Below are 21,480 nucleotides of genomic sequence, written 5' to 3'. Positions count from 1 at the left end.
AAGGAAAGCGATGGGGAAATGCATGTGAAGTGTGGGGTAACGCTTGCTTTGACACAACGTCTTCTAACCTTCCTGCAAACAAATGAGGATGAATGTTCTAAATAGGTAATCTGGAAGCACCGTTACTTCAGAAGAAGCATGCATGGGATGCTTCTGTAAGAAATCTTGTGATGAAGTTGATTTATAAGATAATTGTGAATGTGAATATAGAATCAGTCAGGGGCAAGGGAGTCCCCACAGAGACACCCCCCCCCCCCGTCTGGCTCACCTGGATAGATGGAAAGGAGGTGAGAAGCTCATTTCATTTCTTGAGGATCATGCCCTTGATAACCAACAATTTTGCTTCCATTTTGGGATGGAGAGAGAGGGAAAATGACAACATAAATGTATACAGGTACTAATGGTTGTGGGGGGGTTTTCTTACTGAATGTACGGCATTGACGCAAGGGATGGGAATTAATGTATTCTATAAATCATTGTACTTCGCTTTTTCAAAAAGAGTATCTTTTATAATATTATCTAAACTGCTTTTAAATCCAATAAAGAATATATATGGGGCAGGTATGAGCTAAGCATGTTAATGCATTTTAAAAGCGAACACAGTTTCTTATCACTATGACAGTTACACTGTTTGGTTAACCAGTTGTATGCTAATAAGATTATGTAATCCTATCAGAATGGTAATTAATAGAATTGTAACTGAAAGATAATGTGTTCAGAATTGCTTGATTAGTTTTTCTATACATCATAATTGGAGCTTCATTGGAGCATAATTGTTGAGCCAGCCTGATGACATCAGTCAATAAATAGCTCCCATTAAGGATGAATAGCTGTTAGACAAATCATTGCTAGCCAATAGCGAAATCAGCAGCTCCTGGCTCCAGTATTCCATCCTGACTACTGCAGTTAGTTCCCTTGGTGCCGAGTGGCGACACAAGGGTCATAGAACTCCTGTTGGATGGTTCCTATGAGATCCCAGCAAGCAGTCACAAGTTCCTCAAAAGCTATTATGAGTATTTTGTCCTTCCAAAATATATGTGTGCTAATACACACACACACACACACCGCTTTGGAAGGAGGGGTTAATTTGCAAGTTGCGCAGTCACCGTCTGCCATGTCCAATTGCATTATTCTGATGATAAAATTTCTCACTGTGGCAAAGCAAGCTCCAGCCCTTCTGCAAACTGGGCTATCACTGTAGTGTAGACTAGAAACAGACAGTGCTCATACGGTATTGGAGCAGAACATAAGTGCTGCAGGATAAATGAATGTTTAAGGTTGCTTCCACATTACCTGCTTTTTGAGCAGTTAAGATTTCTTGCCGCAGAGGTTCTACAACTCCCATTAGTCAATTGCCATTCCACACATTCAAGTGCATTTCTACCAGCCCCTCCAGACTTTGGGGTGAAAGGAGCTGTGGGCGTATTCTACAACATGTCATTGATGCAATAATAGTGGATTAGTAATGGATTTGTACAGAACTGTCCATACATTGTTCTGCTTTGAAAGTAGTTTTTCAATGTTTCTCCAGTTTTTCTCCTAAACATTTGCAAGCACAGCCAGTGTTGAAAGCGGGATTGTGTATAACCACCTGAATACCACCATGAGCACAAATCATCAGGAATACACCACAGAAAGGACATTTGGTTGGCCACCTGTCACTTGCCTTACTGGGGGGGGGGAGTTTGAAATGGGTTTAATGGCACAAAGCTACATTTGCCGGCTTTATTGAATCCGTCCTGCAAAATAGTGATAGTCTGGAAGCAACCAAAGTCTGGAAGCAGCCTATATTAACGTTTCAACAGCACCACTCAAATCTCAAGCTTGAACCTCTAATACAGGGCTGGCTAATCCCAGTTAAGGATATGATCCAACTTCCCAAGCAATTCTTTCTGTCTTCCCACTCAAGACTCCACCAATTTTGGTTGTATAGCCACCTTCCGATGATCTGCTTGCTCATCCAAGGAGCAGAGAGGGAATTGTGTGCATGCAAGTATGTGTACAAGAATGAGGTGGGGTAGCATGATATGCCACAAGTGAATGTCACTGATCTAATGATCCCTTGATGCAAGAAACATTCCTTCTTACCAGGTCACGTAACCGTATTGATGAGCTGCCCCGACACTCCAAAGATGGTCTCTGTTTCTGAAATTTCTGTGAAGAATGTTATGCCTTTTAAGACTCATGTCTACAAGAAGACCTCTCATGACAAAGCTGTGAGTACTTAGCACGACAATTGGTTTGGACTGGAAGCAGTGAGTTGTTTCAGTGGTAAGCTTCTGATACAGAAGTGCATCTTTCTAAGAGACAAAGGTGCATGTGATGCTGCCTTGCCAAATGCAAGGGCACTTTTTGGATTCAATTACAATAACCAGAGCTGGTCCACTCATTAGGCAAGGTGAAGCAGCCACCTCAGGTGGCAGAAACACAAGACATGGTGCCCCACCAGTTTTGTTGTCGCCAGAGAAGCAATCCAGGTAAGGGAGGCTTCAGCGGCAGCAGAACATTCTGCTGCACAGCATTGCCATTGGTCTCTCTCCATCACTAGGGGTTGGAGGCAAAGCTCTCCATAACACCCCACTCTCCCCAATACAGCAAGACGGAGGTGTTGCAGACACACTTGTAGAGTTTGGCATCCCCCCACCCCCGGCAAGGCTTTGCAAAGCCTTATCACGTCACCCCATCACAGGGTATGTTGTGTCTCAGGAGCCAAAGTGACTGGCCACCCCTGGCAAACAGCAGCACAAATGGAGAGAAGCTCAGTGTTCTTATTAAAGAGACAGCACAAACAAAGCAGTCTTTAAGCAAAACAACACAGCAAGAACCAAATGGTATACTGTTATCAGAAGCTCCAGAGTTTGAGAACAGAGAGACGCCGGTTGGCCAGCACACAGCACCCTCTTGATCAGAGCCTACATTGAAGCTGAAGGGTCAGACCCATCTGAGAGGTGTATATACTCCAGGTCCTTAGTGGCCTCAGGCGGCCTGGCCTAAGAGCTCAATTCCTCCCACCTGGTAAGCTAGGCCAATATTCTGGGTCAGCATAATCAGCCTTCCAGCGCACTGCTACCTGCAGGCCCTCAGCCAGCAGCTAGACCAAAAGAGGCTCTCCCCCATTCTGCTGCTGCTTATCCCTGGAGTCCAAACCACAAATCAAACCAAGCCCCAAGGTACCAATAAGCAGGGAGGAAGAATCGTACAAACTGATACCTATGTCCTCGACCTACAAAATGTCTTCCATGTAGGTTTCCCCTACAGATGCTAAGCTTGGAAGCACACCAGAGTTGTAAAAATATTAAATAGTAGGCGTGGGGGATTTTCATTCAGATTTCAGTGTGCAGCAAGGGAAGGTTGGGTGGCAGCAGCAGGGAGAGCCCATTGGCACCAATGGAGGCTTCCTCATCCCTCATGTCAGACCAAGACAATCTTTGATACCAAGCCAGTACAGACCAAGCCATTCTTTAATTTGTTCCAAGGAGAACCTACTGGTCATTCCACAACCAGCAGATTGTCACTAGGTGAGAGCATGGAAGTAGGCCTTCTTGGTGGAAGCTCCCATCCTCTGAAATGCTGTCCCTCAAGTAATTTGTGGAGATAGTAATGATCCTTACACACACATCTTACAAATCTGTATTTTTAACCATGGGGGGAGAGGTTCAACAACTTTGGGCCATCTCCCCACATTTTCCTAAAAGTGAGTCTGCAAAAATGGGGGTGTCCTTATACATGGGGGTGTCCTATACCAAAATATAGGTATTTTGTTTTGTACAATGCATCCGGACGCTCTACTGTTTAGGGGAGCTTTTAATGTTTGATGGATTTCTGTATTTTAATGTTTTGTTGGAAGCCGCCCAGAGTGGCTGGAGGAACCCGGCCAGATGGGCGGGCTATAAATAATAAATTATTATTATTATTATTATTATTATTATTATTTCTGAGTCCTAATGCATCAAGAGGTTTGAGTAGTCTTGTCTGCCCTGAAGGTGCACTTTTTGCTTAGCATTGGTTTACAACTGAATCACATCCTTAAGTTGAGTTATGAAGCGGCCTTGTCCAATCATGAGTTTCCTTGTCTTCCAGGTTACGATCTACATAGGCAAGCGAGATTTCATTGACCATGTAGATGAGGTGGAACCTGTGGGTAAGCCTAGTGTGATTTCAAGTTTTTTATGTTTTATATACTTTTTAAAAAATTATTATTATTAATAATAATTTACATCCATACACAATCTTAGGTACATGTACAGCCTTAAATAATTATACCTTTAAATATTGATTTAATTTAAAAATTGATTGCATTTCTTTTAAATATTGATTGTATTTGTACATGCTTTTTTCTTATAATTTCTAACTAAACAAAAATAAACCAAGGTAAAAAATCCAATAAACTGAATTATATTAAAACAGTCTTCCCGTCATTTCCCGATGTAAGTTACATTTACGACATTGAATGTACTTATACTTCTTACTCTATGCTTACTATAGTTTCTAGTACTTTCTTATAACATATCGTACCATTTTTCTTTGCATAGTAGTATTTAATTTACACAAGGGTCATTCAAACGCTGCCATAGGTGTTATGTCGTTGTTATATTTTTGTAGGTATTTCTTGAACATATCCCATTTTTGCATGAATGATTGTTTAGTATTTCCTCTTTATCTGTCAATTGAGCCAATTCTGCATAGTCTAATAACTTATTCTGCCATTCCCTTACTGTTGGTACTTTCCCCCCTTTCCCGTTCGATGCAATTAATAACCAAGCAGTGGCTGTTGCATATAAAAAGATTTCTCTTCTATTTTTTGCGGATATCACTGCCTAAAATTCCAAGTAGAAATGCTTCTGGCTTCTTTGCAAATGTTAATTTAAAGATCTTTTTCATCTCATCATAGATGAGGTTCAAGAACTCTTCAATTTTTCGGCATGTCCACCACATATGGTACATATCTCCTTTTGTTTCTCCACACCGCCAACATTTGTCTGAAATACTTTTATACATCTTGGAGAGTTTTGATAGTGTAAGGTACCACCTGAACTGCATTTTCATCAAATTGTGTAACATGCCGTAAAATTCATGTTAGTTTTCCAAAGAGTTTCCCATTCACTCATCATAATGGTGCGTCCAATGTCTTGCGCCCATTTAATCATTATCGCCTTCACCTCCTCCTCCTTGACTTCCCAGTCAAGGAGGAGTCGGTACTTTCTGGAAATAATTTTGATATTGTTATTTAACAATTCTTTTTCTAATTTTGAGGGCTCGTCGTTAAATCCATTTTTAAAAAATATTGCTTAAATGTCTCAAAGAGCCGTCGGTATTCTAGCCATCCATACTTCTTTTTATAAAGCTTGAGTATTCAGTGTCCCAGAGTAGCTCTTTTCTGTGCTTTCTCAATACAGATGGTGTGGTGTTGGTTGATCCTGATATTGTAAAGGAGAAAAAAGGTCAGATGACTTTATTGGTGTTTTATAGATTTAAGTATTAATATCCAGCTTTAAAGCTAAAATGTCTCTAGATTTACACAAACTCCACTCAGGAAAAGAAAGGCCCCTGTTGGTTACCAAGCATGTTTTCAGAGGTGTATAATTCCTCTAGTCCCAAATGTTAGTATAACAACAGTAATTAGTGCCAAATGCATTCACATGTCCATTTTATACAATCTTCTGGTAGATGCATGCTGACAGAATCTTTATTAAATCAGGCTTGAAAGAAGCATTGTATTGCAGCCTGTATAACAGATTGCAAATTGTTCCTGGCTGCAGCATGTGCCCACGGTACTCTAGCTGGTTTGCAAATGTGCCTACTGGCCCAAAAAGCTTAGTGACCCCAGCACCCTGCACTCCCCAAGAGAGCAGTGGAAAACCAAAGCCACCAAATGAACTCAGCTTCTTCTGACTCTCTTTTGCTAGCTGAGACAGACATAAAGTGATCTTGTTTAACCTTGAGCTTCGTCCCAGGCCCTAGCTTGCAGGTGCCCACTCTCAGACCTTTAAGCACAGAATTTCCATGTGAGAAGATGATACCCCTAGTTGGTTTAGCACAGTGTTTGTAACATTTGTTGTGTGTTCTTCCTAGTGTATGTGACACTCACTTGTGCTTTTCGGTATGGGCAAGAAGATATTGATATAATGGGCCTGACTTTCCGGAAGGACCTATATTTTTGCATGGTGCAGGTATACCCATCGCTAGAAAAACAGAGGCCGCTCTCCAGCTTGCAGGAATGCCTACTGAATAAACTGGGTAAAAACGCACATCCTTTTGTGTTAACAGTAAGTATTCTGCAGGGCTCCTTCTCTCAGTTATATTCTGGACTTGACAATTTGATAGGAAAGTGGTCAGAAAGTGGCTTTACAACATATTTTCACTTTAGGTGTCTCCATACATACATTCATCCCTCCACCCCAAATATCAACTCTTTGCTTCATATCTAGCAGCAGAATACATGAGGTGGGCAGAATACAGGAGGTGGTTTGAGTAAGGTTTGACCTTCAGCTGGGTCTCTCATATTACCTAAGGCAGTGTGTGCTTTGTAGCACCTTAAGAATGTAAGGACGCGGGTGGAGCTGTGGTCTAAACCACTGAGCCTAGGGCTTCCCGATCAGAATGTCGGAAGTTCGAATCCCCGCGACGGGGTGAGCTCCCGTTGCTCGGTCCCTGCTCCTGCCAACCTAGCAGTTCAAAAGCCTGTCGAAAGTGCAAGTAGATGTCTGTCAAAGTGCAAGCTCCAGCGGGAAGGTAAACAGCATTTCCATGCACTGCTCTGTTTTGACAGAAGCGGCTCAGTCATGCTGGCCACAACCCGGAAACTGTACACCAGCTCCCTCGGCCAGTAAAGCGAGATGAGCGCCGCAACCCCAGAGTCGTCCGTGACTGGACCTAACGATCAGGGGTCCCTTTACCTTTAAGAATGTAAGAAGATCCATGCAGGATCAGGCCAAAGGGCCATCTAGTCCAGCATCGTGTTCTCATAATGGCCTATCAGGTGCCCACTGGAAGCCTGAAAGCAATAGCGCTTTCCCCGCTTGTGATTCACAGCAAATGGCATTCAGAGGCAGACTGCCTGTTGCTTCTGACAGTGGAGAATATAGCTGCCCCTCAAGAACTAAACTTCTGTAGCAGCTAAACTAACTGTAGCATGCAGTTGAATGACCAGTGTCTTTTGTCTTCCTCACCCTTACAGTTTCCAGACTATCTACCTTGCTCAGTATGCTTGCAGCCAGCTCCCAAGGATGTCGGGAAGGTGAGAACTGTGGGAACGGGATTGTATATATTTACTAAGAAAGTAAAACCCAAGAATTAGCATCTGCTCCCATAGTTTTCTCACTGCTGCTGATGTGACATGATGCTCCCTAGTGGAAGTTTGTTACAGGGGAACTGTTTTCCAAGTGCATGTTGAACACAGCTGGCCCCACAGAATTAGACACAAATAGCAAGTAAGACAATAACTTTTGCAACACTCTCTTAACAAAAAATATCAGGCAATACTGAAAAGGAACATGTCGTGTGAAAGTTTGTGTACGGTATTAGATAATATTGTGGGTCTCCCTAGGGAAGCGTAGCTAAGCGACGGCCTTTTCCCTATGTTTGGTTTGCTTCTCACCTTCCCAGGGCCAGCAAAACAAACTCATGTGAAGGTACTCTGTGATGTGCTCAGGTGGAGTAAAGGTAAAGGGACCCCTGACCATTAGGTCCAGTCGTGACCGACTCTGGGGTTGCGCGCTCATCTCGCATTATTGGCCGAGGGAGCCGGCGTATAGCTTCCAGGTCATGTGGCCAGCATGACAAAGCCGCTTCTGGCAAACCAGAGCAGCACATGGAAACGCTGTTTACCTTCCCGCTATAGCAGTTCCTATTTATCTACTTGCATTTTGACGTGCTTTCAAACTGCTAGGTTGGCAGGAGCTGGGACCAAGCAACGGGAGCTCACCCCGTCACAGGGATTCGAACCGCCGACCTTCTGATTGGCAAGCCCTAGGCTCAGTGGTTTAACCACAGCGCCACCTGGGTCCCTCAGGTGGAGTACAAGTTTATAAAAACCAAGTGAGCACACCCATTTTTAAATACATCCTATCTCCTTCCAGTTAAGGCCCAATGGTATGTCTCCTGCTTTAGGCAGAAATGGTGATGGGATTTCTCAATGAATGTGCACCTGTATTGAAAAGGTCTGTGCATATGACACATGGCAGATGCATAGGAAGCTTTTCTTCCTGTGCAAATTGAGAGTGTGGGGCCCCTGACCTGGACTGGGACCATCCTGGAGTGCAGAGAGTTAAAGCACCCCACCCCTACCACCACCACCACTAGGGTTGCCATACGTCCGGACATTACCGGGATCCCCACAATGGCAATACAGCTACATAGCTAATGTAACACATGGTTTGACTCTTAAATTGGCTATTGGATGTGTTCTTTTACATGCAGATGCTTAATACGCCCAAGCCCAACAGCCATAACCTGTCACCCTGTCTTTCCTTGCAGTGCTGCGGGGTGGATTTTGAGGTCAAAGCATTCTCGACAGAAAATGTGGAGGAGAAGGTTCTCAAGAGGTAACATTTTGTTTGACAGATCTTGGATGGAAAATGGGGGAAATGGAGCAGTTGAATAAGGAGCTATATTTAATTAACAGCCTGCTCTGAATCTCTGGGTAGGGGGAGAAGAGGAATTGCTACTTACTTTGTGTGCCGCTCCCTGCACCCTATTGCTGCTTTACCAAGGATGACTTGTAGTAGCAGTAAAAGACCTTCTGTCACTGCCTTTGGTGCTACCTCTTTCATCCCTATTTCACAGCTTGGCACTACTGCTTCCACAACTGCTCGCCACCACCAGCAGTTCAGCACAGAAACAAACCTGTTCTTTTCTCCTTAGGAACTCCGCACGCCTGCTGATCCGCAAAGTCCAGTGTGCTCCAGAAGTGCCAGGACCCCAGCCTCATGCAGAGACCAGCTGGCATTTTTTCCTGTCAAAGAAACCATTGCACCTGAAGGCATGCCTCAGCAAAGAGGTGAGCTGGTCTTGCATTTGGAAATTAATGCTCTGGCTTTTAAAAAGTGTGCATTTTACATCTCTGAGTTATTTGATCTCCTATTTAAGAGACCACTGCTCAAGGGCTTTGAGACTATTTGCAACAACAGTTCTTATTGGGAGAAACTGGGGATAGATCCACAGCATACATTTAAAGGACATCCAGGGCACATTTAAAGCACATGGCTTCCCCTAAAGACTCCTGGGAACTGCAGTTTAAGGGTGCTGATAATTGTAGTTCTGTGGGGAGAAACTACATTTCCCTGGACTCTTGTGAGGGGAAAAGACATGTGCTTTAAACATTAATGGGATATGCTTTTAATGTATGGTATGGATCAGCCCTCGGATGTCTGGTGTAATAAAGCCTTCTGCTAACTCTCAGGAGATATAAACAAGGTCCATGGCTTTCCTATAGAGGCTGACCATGCAAATGCATAGAAGATGAAAGATGTCTTATGTAGACCAGATGAACCCTCCTGCTAAGTCAGTCCAATTGTTCCAGGTCTTTTACCATGGTGAGGCGATCCCTGTTACGGTGACTGTGATCAACAATTCTGATAAGGTGGTTAAGAAGATCAGTGTGTCAGGTAAAATGCTAATTTCCCCCATAATGCCATGAGATGTTTGTTATCAGGTAATAGCAGGGTAGAAGGATAGAGCATCCATGATTATTTATGCCCACAATGCTATCAGGGGAGTCACACATAATTCCACTTTTAATATGGTTCACACCTGCAACATTTGGGGGGGGTGTCACACTGCTCCATTTCCAATCAGTGTATATCTCATAATGTCCTGCTGATATCCTGTAACTTTTTAAGCCGCAAATGTTCTGGTTTATTTTTGTCCTGCTTTTGTTGCACTACAGCTCACCTGGGCAGCCCTAGGAAAGCATCACTAAACAAACTAAAGCAGAATCAATCCACCACTAATGTACTATTACAGTATCATGTCAAATATGTGGCAGAATACTCCTGCAACAAAGCAGCAGTCTAGAGGGGCCCATAATGTGATAATGGGCAGTGATGGTGGCGTTGGGATAACCCAGCACTTTCAGTGTGAAAGGATCTCCATTTAGTTTTGCAAGAACTGCCGGTTTTTTTTGCCTTGGAAGCATGTTTCCCTGCAGTCTGCCAAAGCAAAATTACTACCAATCCATAATTTTGTATATGATGCCACAAACAATAGAGTACAGGGGAAACAGAGGCATACAGAGAAGCGACAACTTCCTTCAGAATCCTCAGAAGAATTATGGGAAGTAGGCTAGACCCTCTTGGTTTTCCAGTTGGTAATTTCCCATCTCGTTCCCTCCTCAGTGGAACAAGTTGCCAATGTGGTACTGTACTCCAGTGATTTCTACACCAAGACAGTAGCTCTGGAAGAGGCAGAGTGAGTGCATCCTAAGCTGCTCTGGCAGTTTCCCCTTCTGTTACATTCCCTTTAGCTGCCTACCTCACTAGAACATAGAAATCCACACCTATACATTGTCTTGCTTCCTGCTCTGGCAGAGGTCTAACTTTGCATCTTTCTGTTAAGATGTATATCCCCCTCCCTCCCTTCTTCAACTGGTCGTCTCATGTTTTGTGCCCCCTCATCTGGATCCTACTGAAGTTGGAAGGTTGAATTTTGGCCAGCTATTTTTCTGTTCCAGAATTAAACTTTTATTCTCTTTAATCCCCTGCAATGTGTATTCCAGGGAAAAGGTACAGCCCAACTGCATCATCTCAAAGACTATAACAGTTCTACCTTTGCTGTCAAACAATCGAGTAAAACAAGGCATAGCCCTGGATGGGAAGCTAAAAGATGAAGACACCAACTTGGCTTCTAGCACCATGTGAGTTGAATATGTATAGACATATAACCCATTTGTAGCAGAAAACTGTAGGTTTCCCCCCTCAATCTGGATTCATTCAAGCTCATCCTCAACATGCTGCTTTCCATCTAGATTAATTCTAGATCCTGAGTATGGTACCTTGATATGCATTTGAAAATCCTCCCCTTGCTTAGGTTACCCACACCTTTTCCTCCTTGCCCATGCCCCAAATGAAGGAAGAAGGACTTGATGATTACGATCTTGGCATATGACCACAACATCCTTGGGTACTGTCATCGGTACTGACTACATCTGTTTTCAAATGGACACATTGCAGGGTAATGCAGAATAAATGTTTATTTTCAAAATGAAGCCAGTTTCCTCAAAAGTACTATTCATGGACAAAAAAAAAAGATCTAAATTGTGTGTGGACTACATACAAAAAAACAATTACTCAATCTCCACGGATTCTGGAATGAAGTGTTGCGTGTATACAGCCTGTGGAATATGGAATAGGGTGTCTTCTATTGTTGTCGAAACAAAATAAAAAAATTCCTTCCAGTAGCACCTTAGAGACCAACTAAGTTTATCATTGGTATGAGCTTTCCAATGATAAACTTAGTTGGTCTCTAAGGTGCTACTGGAAGGAATTTTTTTATTTTGTTTCAACTACGCCAGACCAACACGGCTACCTACCTGTAACTAGTTCTATTGTTGTGTTAAGCAATAAATGTAAGTGCAGAAGCTTCTTGTATGCTTAGTTGAATTCAACCTAGAATCAATCTTGCCTTGGAACCTTCTCAATTAGTGTAACTGCCCTGGGAGGATCCTCCTTCCTGTTGGACAATAAGTTGCTGAAGTTGCATGTCATTATTCTATTCTTTTTATCCCCAATAGTATTAAAGATGGGCTAGACAAGACAGTTTGGGGGATCCTGGTTGCTTACAAGATAAAGGTGAAGCTCACTGTCTCAGGGTAAGAGAGGTTATTCAGTATCCTGTAGTTAAAAATTATTGCAATAGGTGCTTTTGTGAGTCATGGCAACAAAATGAGGATGCAGAATCCTCATTGCTTTAGATTGTACAGTATAGCCAACTCTAACACATTGGTTCCATGCTTAAGAAATTAGCAGTCTTGTAAAATGGTGAATATTTGTGTGAATGTTCTTCCTTAAAAGTAGTAAGTAGATGCTGCCAAGCCAAATGAAGAAGGTGTACGTGAGTGATGCAAGCATGGATAATTCTGAGCTACATTCTGTATGAAGAGCATATGAAATTTGTCTGACTTTGCTATGGAATTTTGTAAGCTTTGATCTTTATTTTTGATTATATCTTAGCCTGCTAGGAGATTTCATTTCCAGGTAAATCTGTAAGATTTTCTCTGTTCCCCCGCCGCCGCCGCTGCTGCCTTGCTCTTGCAACATTTGATTATATTGCTAGGCTTATCTGAAAATGGACCTTCCCCTTTTACTCTTATTACACATTATACCTTTTAAAGCACATTCCTCCCCCCCCCCCGAGAATTCTGGGCACGTGCAGCGGTTAAATAGTGGTCCCTCAATCGCTTTGACTGCCGTCACTCAGGCCCAATTGCTCCCAAGATTGAGAGGCCACCAATAGGGTGTTGTGGCCCCTCCAATGTTCTCACCCACAACACAGGGTCAGGTTGCCAGGTCCCACCCGCAACACATGCCCTCTTGTTAGGGAGGACCCAATTAACTGGAACCAGGCACTGGTCATTAATTATTGTATTTGTATTCTATCATTATTTACTCGCTTAATACATTTATATCTTACCTTTCTATAGTAAAATTAACAATGCTTTCAAATAAAAATATAAACTACATCAACAATTAATAGCAAAAGAATGCAGCAGGAGGAAAGCAATCATAATAAAAAAGTGTTAGCAACAATCTCCTTGGGAACAATTTGATTGAAAGGTGGGGTAGAAATAGACCCAATGCCTTTCCCATCTGCACCCTGGACTCTTATGCCTTTACAAGAAACACTTTGTTGATTATTTGTGGAGGATTATAGGTATAGGGTAGCATTCAACTAAGCCAGGCATAGGCAAACTCAGCCCTCCATATGTTTTGGGACTACAACTCCCATCATCCCTGACCACTGGTCCTGTTAGTTAGGGATGATGGGAGTTGTAGTCCCAAAACATCTGGTGGGCCACGTTTGCCTATGCCTGAACTAAGCTTTATTCTGAGCAGACCTACTGGAATTAATGGCCCTAACTTAGTCATGTTCGTTCATTTCAGCAGGACTACTCTGAGTGAAATAGCCCCCATACATTTAGACCTGGGTAATGACGCGGGTGGCGCTGTGGTCTAAACCACAGAGCCTAGGGCTTGCTGATCAGGTCGGCAGTTCGAATCCCCGTGACGGGGTGAGCTCCCGTTGCTCGGCCCCAGCTCCTGCCAACCTAGCAGTTCAAAAGCACATAAAAGTGCAAGTAGATAAATAGGTACCGCTCCGGCGGAAAGGAAAATGGCATTTCCGTGTGCTGCTCTGGTTCACCAGAAGAGGCTTTGTCATGCTGGCCACATGACCCGGAAGCTGTACGCCGGCTCCCTTGGCCAATAAAGTGAGATGAGCGCCGCAACCCCAGAGTCGTCCGCGACTGGACCTAATGGTCAGGGGTCCCTTTACCTTTACCTTTAATGACTGGATAAATCAAATAGTGTGGGGAACTGCTAAGGTTGTTTGGTGCTATATAGGTATCATCCTACTTTCTTTCCCCTCTCCACACAGTGAGGTAGCCATGGATCTTCCCTTCCGTCTCATGCACCCCAAGCGAGAGGAGGTAAACACAACAGGTCAGTAGGATATTATTGCCCTTGCTTGGGGCATTGTTTTAATATTCTGATGATACCCTCAAGTCTTTTTGAAAAGCTAGAAAATTATTCTTCCATTGAAATGGTAAGCAGCTCTAAGGGAGATTTTAATCACAGGGAGGGGTGTTTTCAGATGGAGCAGAAAGAGGGATGCTATTAGATGGTTCTCCTTTCATATTTTCCAGCAGAAGTTCTTGTGCTCTTGAAGCACAATCTTATGCATGTCTCCACAGAAGTCCCACTGAGTTCAGTGGGGCTTACTCTACCCTGAAATCTTTTGTGTGTGTGTACTCTCACATTTATGCTTGCAATAACTTTCTTATTAAGAAAAAATCAGCCGCAGGGAACCTTTGACGCTCCAAATATTGTTGGACTCCAACTCCTATCAGCCGCAGCTAATGATCGAAGATATGAGAGGCGTAGTTCAGCAGCACTTGGAGAGCCAACAATTCTCTAGCTCTGCTCTAATTGCATTGCAGAGCTGGCGGAATTCAAAGTTCAATCAGTCAATTTGGAATCCAGTCATATGAGCAATCCTAGCTTGTTAAAAAGCAGAGACATCACCTTGCCGACAAAGGTCCGTATAGTTAAAGCTATGGTTTTCCCAGTAGTGATGTATGGAAGTGAGAGCTGGACCATAAAGAAGGCTGAGCGCCGAAGAATTGATGCTTTTGAATTATGGTGCTGGAGGAGACTCTTGAGAGTCCCATGGACTGCAAGAAGATCAAACCTATCCATTCTTAAGGAAATCAGCCCTGAGTGCTCCCTGGAAGGACAGATCGTGAAGCTGAGGCTCCAATACTTTGGCCACCTCATGAGAAGAGAAGAATCCTTGGAAAAGACCCTGATGTTGGGAAAGATTGAGGGCACTAGGAGAAGGGGACGACAGAGGACAAGATGGTTGGACAGTGTTCTCGAAGCTACGAACAGGAGTTTGACCAAACTGCGGAAGGCAGTGCAAGACAGGAGTGCCTGGCGTGCTATGGTCCATGGGGTCACGAAGGGTCGGACACGACTGAACGACTAAACAACAACAACAACAAGCTTGTTTCATGTTTCCTCTAGAATTACTTTCTACGGTTAGTACCGAAAACTTAGTATGACGGTGGACAAGTCAGTTAGGTTCCAGTTTGCATCTGTACAATGCACACAATAACACCCCCTGCTTCAAAAAACAGAATGGAATGTTCAAAGTTTAATAAAACAATAATTTTGAGGTCTACTACAAATCAACTACCGCAAATGATGAAGAGCACAATGATTAAACTGAACATTTGTTTTGTAATATTTTGGCTGGCATGATTAAGGTATTGCCCAAATATGGTTTTTGAATTTTTGTTGATGGTAAAGAATACCGGTATTTTGGTGCAATGAGTGCAGCTGGACAAGCTTTGAGACCACTACATGGTTGCCATAAATTTGTGGTTCAATGAAAATCCATTGAAGAGAATGAAACTTCCTTCTTTCTTTCTTTCTTTCTTTCTTTCTTTCTTTCTTTCTTTCTTTCTTTCTCTCTCTCTCTCTCTCTCTCTCTCTCTCTCTCTCTCTCCCTCCCTCCTTTCACCTCAGGGCACAGAGAGGCACAGATTGTTATCTCTCCTTTCCAAGCTTTATGCATGGCCCGAGGAGCCTGGGTCACTGACTTATTGTCAGGTCACACACCTGTTGCATAGTTGTACCTGTAGGGCACTGTAACTTAAGATTTTGTAACTTATATTTCCCCCTTCAAATGGACTTTGCAATATTTGCCGACTGCTTTAAGGAATCAAAATCAAGACAACGTATTTAGTTAAGCCTTTATCCCTCTTTTCTTCTTTATGCGCACCAATGACTACAGGAAAAGAAAAGTAAGCATTGTTTCATTATATTTCTAGCCAACTCTGCCCTGAAATATTTATTCCTTCATGAGCAATGACTTTGTTCATAAACAAACTTTATTAAAGTTGCAGCATGAGGACAGTGGAAATTGATTCTGTTTATCAGCTGGATTCAGCTCAGAGCTTTCTGCGTTTTAAGGCATACAAACACTGTGAAGCTACAGCTGTGTGATATAGGAGAGTGAAGTATTTGCAGCTATTGTCTCATGAGATGTTGATAGATATTATATAGCTGGAACCCTACCTGTGTGTACTTGTAAATGGGACCTACTCCCAAGTAAGCATGTATTAAATTGCAGTCTAATAGCAAAATTATATGCCACTGGGCATGCTTAACTTTGGACTGTAAAAAGTCTATACAAACATTATGTTCTTTAGAATGTGCTCCATGAAATCTAATGGGATTTACATATAGGGGAAATATGCATAGAAATGGACTGTTAGTTTTATATTGCCCCAGTTGCCCAATGCCCTAGTTATAGTCAGAAAGGGTTCTGTGGGATGACCTGCTAAACTTCTGCCTAAGCTCCAGGGAATGGCTTATTGTGAGGAAATGATGCAGCAACCTTACTGAAGCTGCGCGAAGGATGAGAAACCTTTCCACACAGGCAATTGGGGGACATGTTTAAGCTTTGATGTGGGCATTCCTATGTCTGCTGCTGAATGGTTGCATGGTTTAATCATTTTGTTTTATTATTTATTATGCTACATGCTACATATAGTGGCAAGTGCTGTTCGATTTGATTCTGCTATTTGTACTCTGCCCTGGGATCTTATCGGATGAAGGGGCAGTCTTAAAAATCTAAATACAGTAAATGAATACTGCAAGAGACGCTAAAATGCATTTGTAAGTTGTGTGAAAATGGTGTAAACTGACTGTGTGCTAGTCTAAAGGTTCCAAAGGAAAATAGATGCAGAGGTATCCAAATACCAAGAAGAATGCAATTTTGAAAGCAACCTTTATCTTTTTTAGTGACCAAGGTGACCTCATGTTTGAGGAGTTCTCTCGCCAGCAGCTGAAAGATGAGGATGAGAAGGCGGAATCACTAAATGAGGAATGACAGAAAAAGGAGGGTGAGCCAGCTATGGAAGCCACACAATTTGTGTCTAATGGCAAACACAGAGGGAAGTAATTCTATTAAACAGCAGGAGGGTTTTCTTTTTTATGTCGGTTAACACTGGTCTTCCCACCCTTTTTTTAGAATAAAGAAACAGAATACTTGATTGTGGTGGTGGTATTTATTTAAATCAGTTGCCTCACAATAAACATCTAGCTGCAGCGTGAAGAGTGAATCCAGTATTATTTGTTTAGAAAATAAAAAACTGCTTAGCATAACAAACCCATGCCCCTGAATTATATTGAAGGCTGGGGGTGCTACTTCGTTTGCTTGAACTTTAAAAAAGGAAGGAACTGAAACCATTCAACCTACAAGAAAGAACTTGAAAGTGCTTCATCTATTACATTTTGTATGTGTTCATATAAAAAAATATTAAATATGTTGGAGGCAATAAGCATGTGTTTGTATTGATCATCAGCATTACCTCTGTTGGTGTGTTTACCTTGCTTTATGTACATATAGTGGCAAATACAGGTGTGTTGCCATTTAACTTGTAATGCAACCATTCTGGGCCTGGTTGCCAGCCATTTCTTATGAGGTAGAGGTATGGAGTATTTTACTGTGTGTAAAATGCAAGAATCTGGAAGAATGTATGTTCTGGTGAATGAGGGCAAGACTGTATTCAGTGCCTTACAAGCCTGATCTATAAAATCCAGTAAAACAGATTATATGTGTGCATGCACTGGGGTTTTTTTTAAATAGCATATAAATGGAGTGAAAATAATCTCTGTAAAAAACAACACAGCATTTCAGTTTTTGTATCTGATCTGTTTGTACCAGGGCCGTCTTGAGCAGATCGCGCGCCCTGGTGCTGAGGGGCGGAGATCGCTCCGCCGCCCGCCCCGCCCTCGCAGGGCGCAATTGGTTTCCATGCGGCTTTGCCGCGCGGCGCCCTCCTTCCCAGGCCGGCGCCCAGCTTACCAGCCCCGCGCCATGGTGCACTGCGCCACCGGGGGTCTACGATGAGCCGGGCCTGGTTTGTACTATAAATATGCTGGTCTCCCTAGCTGAGAACCTCCATTTTAACAGTGGTTTCAACGGAAATGCTGTGGTTTCAACATATGATGTCAGATGTGGGAGTGGATGTGCACAGTTTGGGGAAAGTGGCATTGCAAGCCAAATTGGGACAACTGATAAACCCTAACAGATGCCACCATGTTTCCTTTTTATGTCCGGAGGGAAGGTGAGCAGATTAATGTACACTAGGGAGCTGCTATGGTTTACACTATAAACATCTGTCATGGATGCTTTGGTTGAGATTCCTGTATTGTGGGGGGTTGGACTAGATTACCATTGGGACCCTTCCAACCCCTGGTTCCCAACATGGGGCACACACCCCACAGGGCGCAATTAGATTTTTAAGGGGGGAAATTCAAAAATGAGTTATTAACAGTTAATGGCCTTTTAGGCTTCCTCCATGTGAATAGTTCACTTCTTGAATAATAAGAATTATATGTCACGGGGGGGGGGGGCAATCAGGATTTTAGAGATGCTTAGGTGGGGCATGGCCCAAAAAAGGTTGGGAACCGCTGCTTCCAACTCTTAAATTCTATGATTCAGGTTTATGTCTCCTATTCAGAAGTTGTGGTATTCATGGTGTGGACCATACAATGCCTGTCGTGTGAAGTTGCTTTTCATGTTGATGAATGCCATGTACTTTGTGAAATTCCTACACAGAAGGTACTTTTAACATGCAGCATATGTAATAGCTGCATACACTGAAAAATAAACATGTATTGGTTGTTGGATGGAATAATCTACAAGCAGGCTACCTGCTTTTTCGGTTTTATGTGCTAAAAGATTACGATTTGCAAGTTCTGAAATGAGCGTATGAACACAGAGTACAGTGCCATGCCTTCAAATCTATTTTACAGAGAAGTTATTGTAACTATGTTTGTACAAGGCAGTGGGACAACAGAAGTGGCCGTTACATGCTCTGTCCCTGAATGTGATTTCGCTCAGTGATTAGCTCATTGCATGTCCGATTCTGGCTGTGCTCTGCTGTCCTTCCATCCCATCCTCGTCGCCAGTATTAAATAATGGGTAGACAACACAGCGGTTCTTCCAGAAGCTCTTTATTCGGAAGCCAGAACAGAACTGAACTGCATTGCCGAGCCGGCCTGCTTTTTATAGAGGCTGGCTCAAACAATGTATCAAACATAATTCAAAGTTCCCTCCTAAAGTTCCCTCCTAAAACAACTGACAAGGACCTGAGGACCTGAGGGAAAACTATATACAGTCGTACCTCGTTTTACGAACCGCTCGGGTTGCGAACAGTTCGGGTTACGAACTCCGCAAACCCGGAAGTGATTTCGGCGCGCGCGCATCCCATGCATGCGCAGAAGCGGCGTGCGCGCTTTGTGCATGCGCAGAAGCGGCGCTCGGTTTGCAACCTTTCCAGGTTACAAACTGCGACCCGGAACGGATCGCGTTCGTAACCCGAGGTACTACTGTACACTAATACATAACAATATGGTATGATTCTGAGGTGGCAGATTACAGGTACAATAACATCATTTTTAATGATCCCTTCTGTTTGAAACAAAATGCTGCTGTTAGCAAAAGAAAGAAAAAATCCAGAGCAAATTCTAGGCCATTTTATCCCTTACCCTCATGCACCAGGTCTTCTTTAATGTAAGGTTACCAGATATTTTTCAATGAATCCGGGGATACTTTAATTAATTAACTGCCTTTCGGGGCAGCCACATCCCAACTCCTAAGCTGCCTATCGGAGCAGCCTCCCAACTCCTACTTGCGTGCAGGGGTCTCTCAGGCAGCGCAATGCCTCCCTTCCCATTGGAGCTGCCCCAATTCCAAGCTCTGATAGGCAGTGTGAAGCCTCCCTTCACACCTGAGAGATCCCCGCCCGCTCCTGCTTGTATGCAAGTAGGAGTTGGGAGGCTGCTCAATAGGCAGCTTAGTTGCTGGGGTCAGGGAAGGTGGAGGCAGCCCAGAAGCTGCATCTTTGAGCCCTTGCACCACCATCATTCTTAATTCTCCGCGTGCGAACTAACAGCCCTCCCGAGAGGCTGCCGCCGTCGCATCCCTTTTCCTTCTCCCCTGTTCGCTTCAACCCACTTTGGGGGCCTGAGGAGGTCGCCTCGGTACCAGTGCAGAACCGACCCGCCAGAGGGCGGCCACGTCCGCTGCGGATGCCTCTCTCCGCTCCCCCTAGCGAGCTCCCCGCCCGCGCTGCCTCCTCCTCCCCGCTCCTTGGCTGCCGGCTTGCACCGCGGCGCTTGCGGCGCTAGGTGGTGCTGCCCGCCCTGCTCCTCACGGTGCAGCATGGCGGCGGCGGCGGGAGCCTCGCAGCCCCAGGCCGGGGCCACCGCCGCTGCCCCTCCGGTGGCGACTGAGGAGTCGTCGGACAGCGAGCCGGAGCAAGAGCCCGGTTCCCCGCAAAAACTCATCCGCAAGGTCTCCACGTCCGGCCAGATCCGCCAGAAGGTGAGCGCTGTAAGGGTTGGGCCTTCAGGGGAGAGGAGGAGGAGGAGGTGGTGGTTATGCGCTTCCCCTCCTCCTACCAGCCTTCTTCCCATCCTCCATTTCATTCCCACTCTCTCCTCTCCAGACCAGCCCCGGGTAAACGGCGCTGCCGTGCAGGGCCTGGGCTCTCCGGGAGCCCTTCAGTGCGTTTCTCTAACCCGGCCCTCTCGTCAGCACAGGGGTGGTCCTTCCATCGCCCTTTGCCCTTCCCCTCATGGTCTATAACCCCCCCCCCCCTGGCTACTGCGTTTTGCAGGTTTTATTAGGGCCTTCGGCAAAAAACATATGCCCGTGGTGGTGGTGGTGGGGAACCCCTCATCCACCTCTTGCATCCTCCCATCTATCCCAATGAGGGGTGTGTGTGAGAGGGCACACAGGTGAGCAAGGGCCAAGGCAGCAGGTGGTCCTTGTGCTGCCCTGGCATTTCATCCACCTGGGTGAGCAAAGTGTGGAGGTGGGGCTGGAGGAGAAGATGCTTCTGCTCATTCTCCCCAGCGAGCGCACCCTTCTTGAATGGCGCAGGGGTTGGCAGGAGGGAGCCAATAGAGGTGAGTGGCTCCGTGCCATCACACCAACCTTCGCTCAGTGTGCTTGACTGTGCTTGCTCTCTGGGTAATGCAGTGGTTGGGATTGGGGCCCAGGATAGTTATGTATCTGTGTATTTAATTTACGAATGGCTTCCCGTGGAGGCGGTTTCACCACACAATAAAAAACCATATACAAAACAGCTGCATGTATAAAAAATATATAGGCCCAGCCCTTGCTGTCGCACTGAATTGAGTGAGAAGGCAGAGGAGTGAGTGGAGGCGACTGTCCCTGCAAGGAGTCATCATCTCAGCTTTCTTACCTAAGCATACTGTCTGTCTCTCTCTTTCTCAGTGGGTTGTGTGGTGGGTTCAGCTCTAGCCACCCAGAGAGAGTGTGTAAGTAAGCCATTTACCTGCGCGCTATCTCTCTCTCTGACGTGGCAGTAATACCCCAAATATATTACCCAGAGGAGCTACTAAGTAAGCAGGTGAGAGGTGACAAGGCACCATCTCTTCTTCACTCTCCCTGTCTAGGTGGTAAGTTAAGAAGCTGCCATGTCACCCAAAGTTAGTGCATCCAACTTTGGTGCAGCCCATATGCAAAGTGTAAGCAACTAAGTGGAGTTGGTGTCCATCTCTGCTATCTTGCCCTCCACTGGGCAGAGGTGGACTTTTTAAGAAAGAGTAGAAACAGTCAGTGATCAAGGGGAGGCACAATCTTTCTCTGGGCAACATGGTGGTTGTGATTAGGCCTAACAGAGGTATCACTTGGATAGGTGAGCAACTACTGACATTGGTA

General features: G+C 44.4%; 2 protein-coding genes across 3 annotated transcripts in view; both read left to right on the top strand.

The window, feature by feature from the left end:
* Positions 1-2,108: 2,108 nt before the first annotated feature.
* SAG (S-antigen visual arrestin) lies at positions 2,109-16,611 on the top strand. Its single transcript, XM_035133731.1, has 15 exons — positions 2,109-2,216; positions 4,081-4,141; positions 5,397-5,441; positions 6,073-6,266; positions 7,178-7,237; positions 8,476-8,543; positions 8,863-8,998; positions 9,521-9,605; positions 10,335-10,407; positions 10,715-10,852; positions 11,729-11,806; positions 12,168-12,191; positions 13,591-13,655; positions 15,511-15,520; positions 16,524-16,611. The coding sequence occupies exons 1-15, from the start codon at positions 2,109-2,111 to the stop codon at positions 16,609-16,611; spliced, it is 1,233 nt and encodes a 410-aa protein (XP_034989622.1).
* A 3,315-nt stretch (positions 16,612-19,926) lies between these two features.
* Positions 19,927-21,480, top strand: part of DGKD (diacylglycerol kinase delta) — a 75,586-nt gene continuing 74,032 nt past the window's right edge. For both annotated transcript variants that reach the window (XM_035132662.3, XM_035132661.3), the window contains exon 1: positions 19,927-20,115. In XM_035132662.3, coding sequence (XP_034988553.3) covers positions 19,954-20,115 — 162 coding nt within the window. In that variant the 5' untranslated portion in view covers positions 19,927-19,953. The remainder of the gene's footprint in view (positions 20,116-21,480) is intronic.

Source organism: Zootoca vivipara, chromosome 5 (genome assembly GCF_965207765.1).
Source record: "Zootoca vivipara chromosome 5, rZooViv2.hap1.1, whole genome shotgun sequence".
Classification (NCBI taxonomy): Eukaryota; Metazoa; Chordata; class Lepidosauria; order Squamata; family Lacertidae; genus Zootoca; species Zootoca vivipara.
Note: the sequence above shows the minus strand (reverse complement) of the source record. Positions and strands in the feature narration are given on the sequence as shown.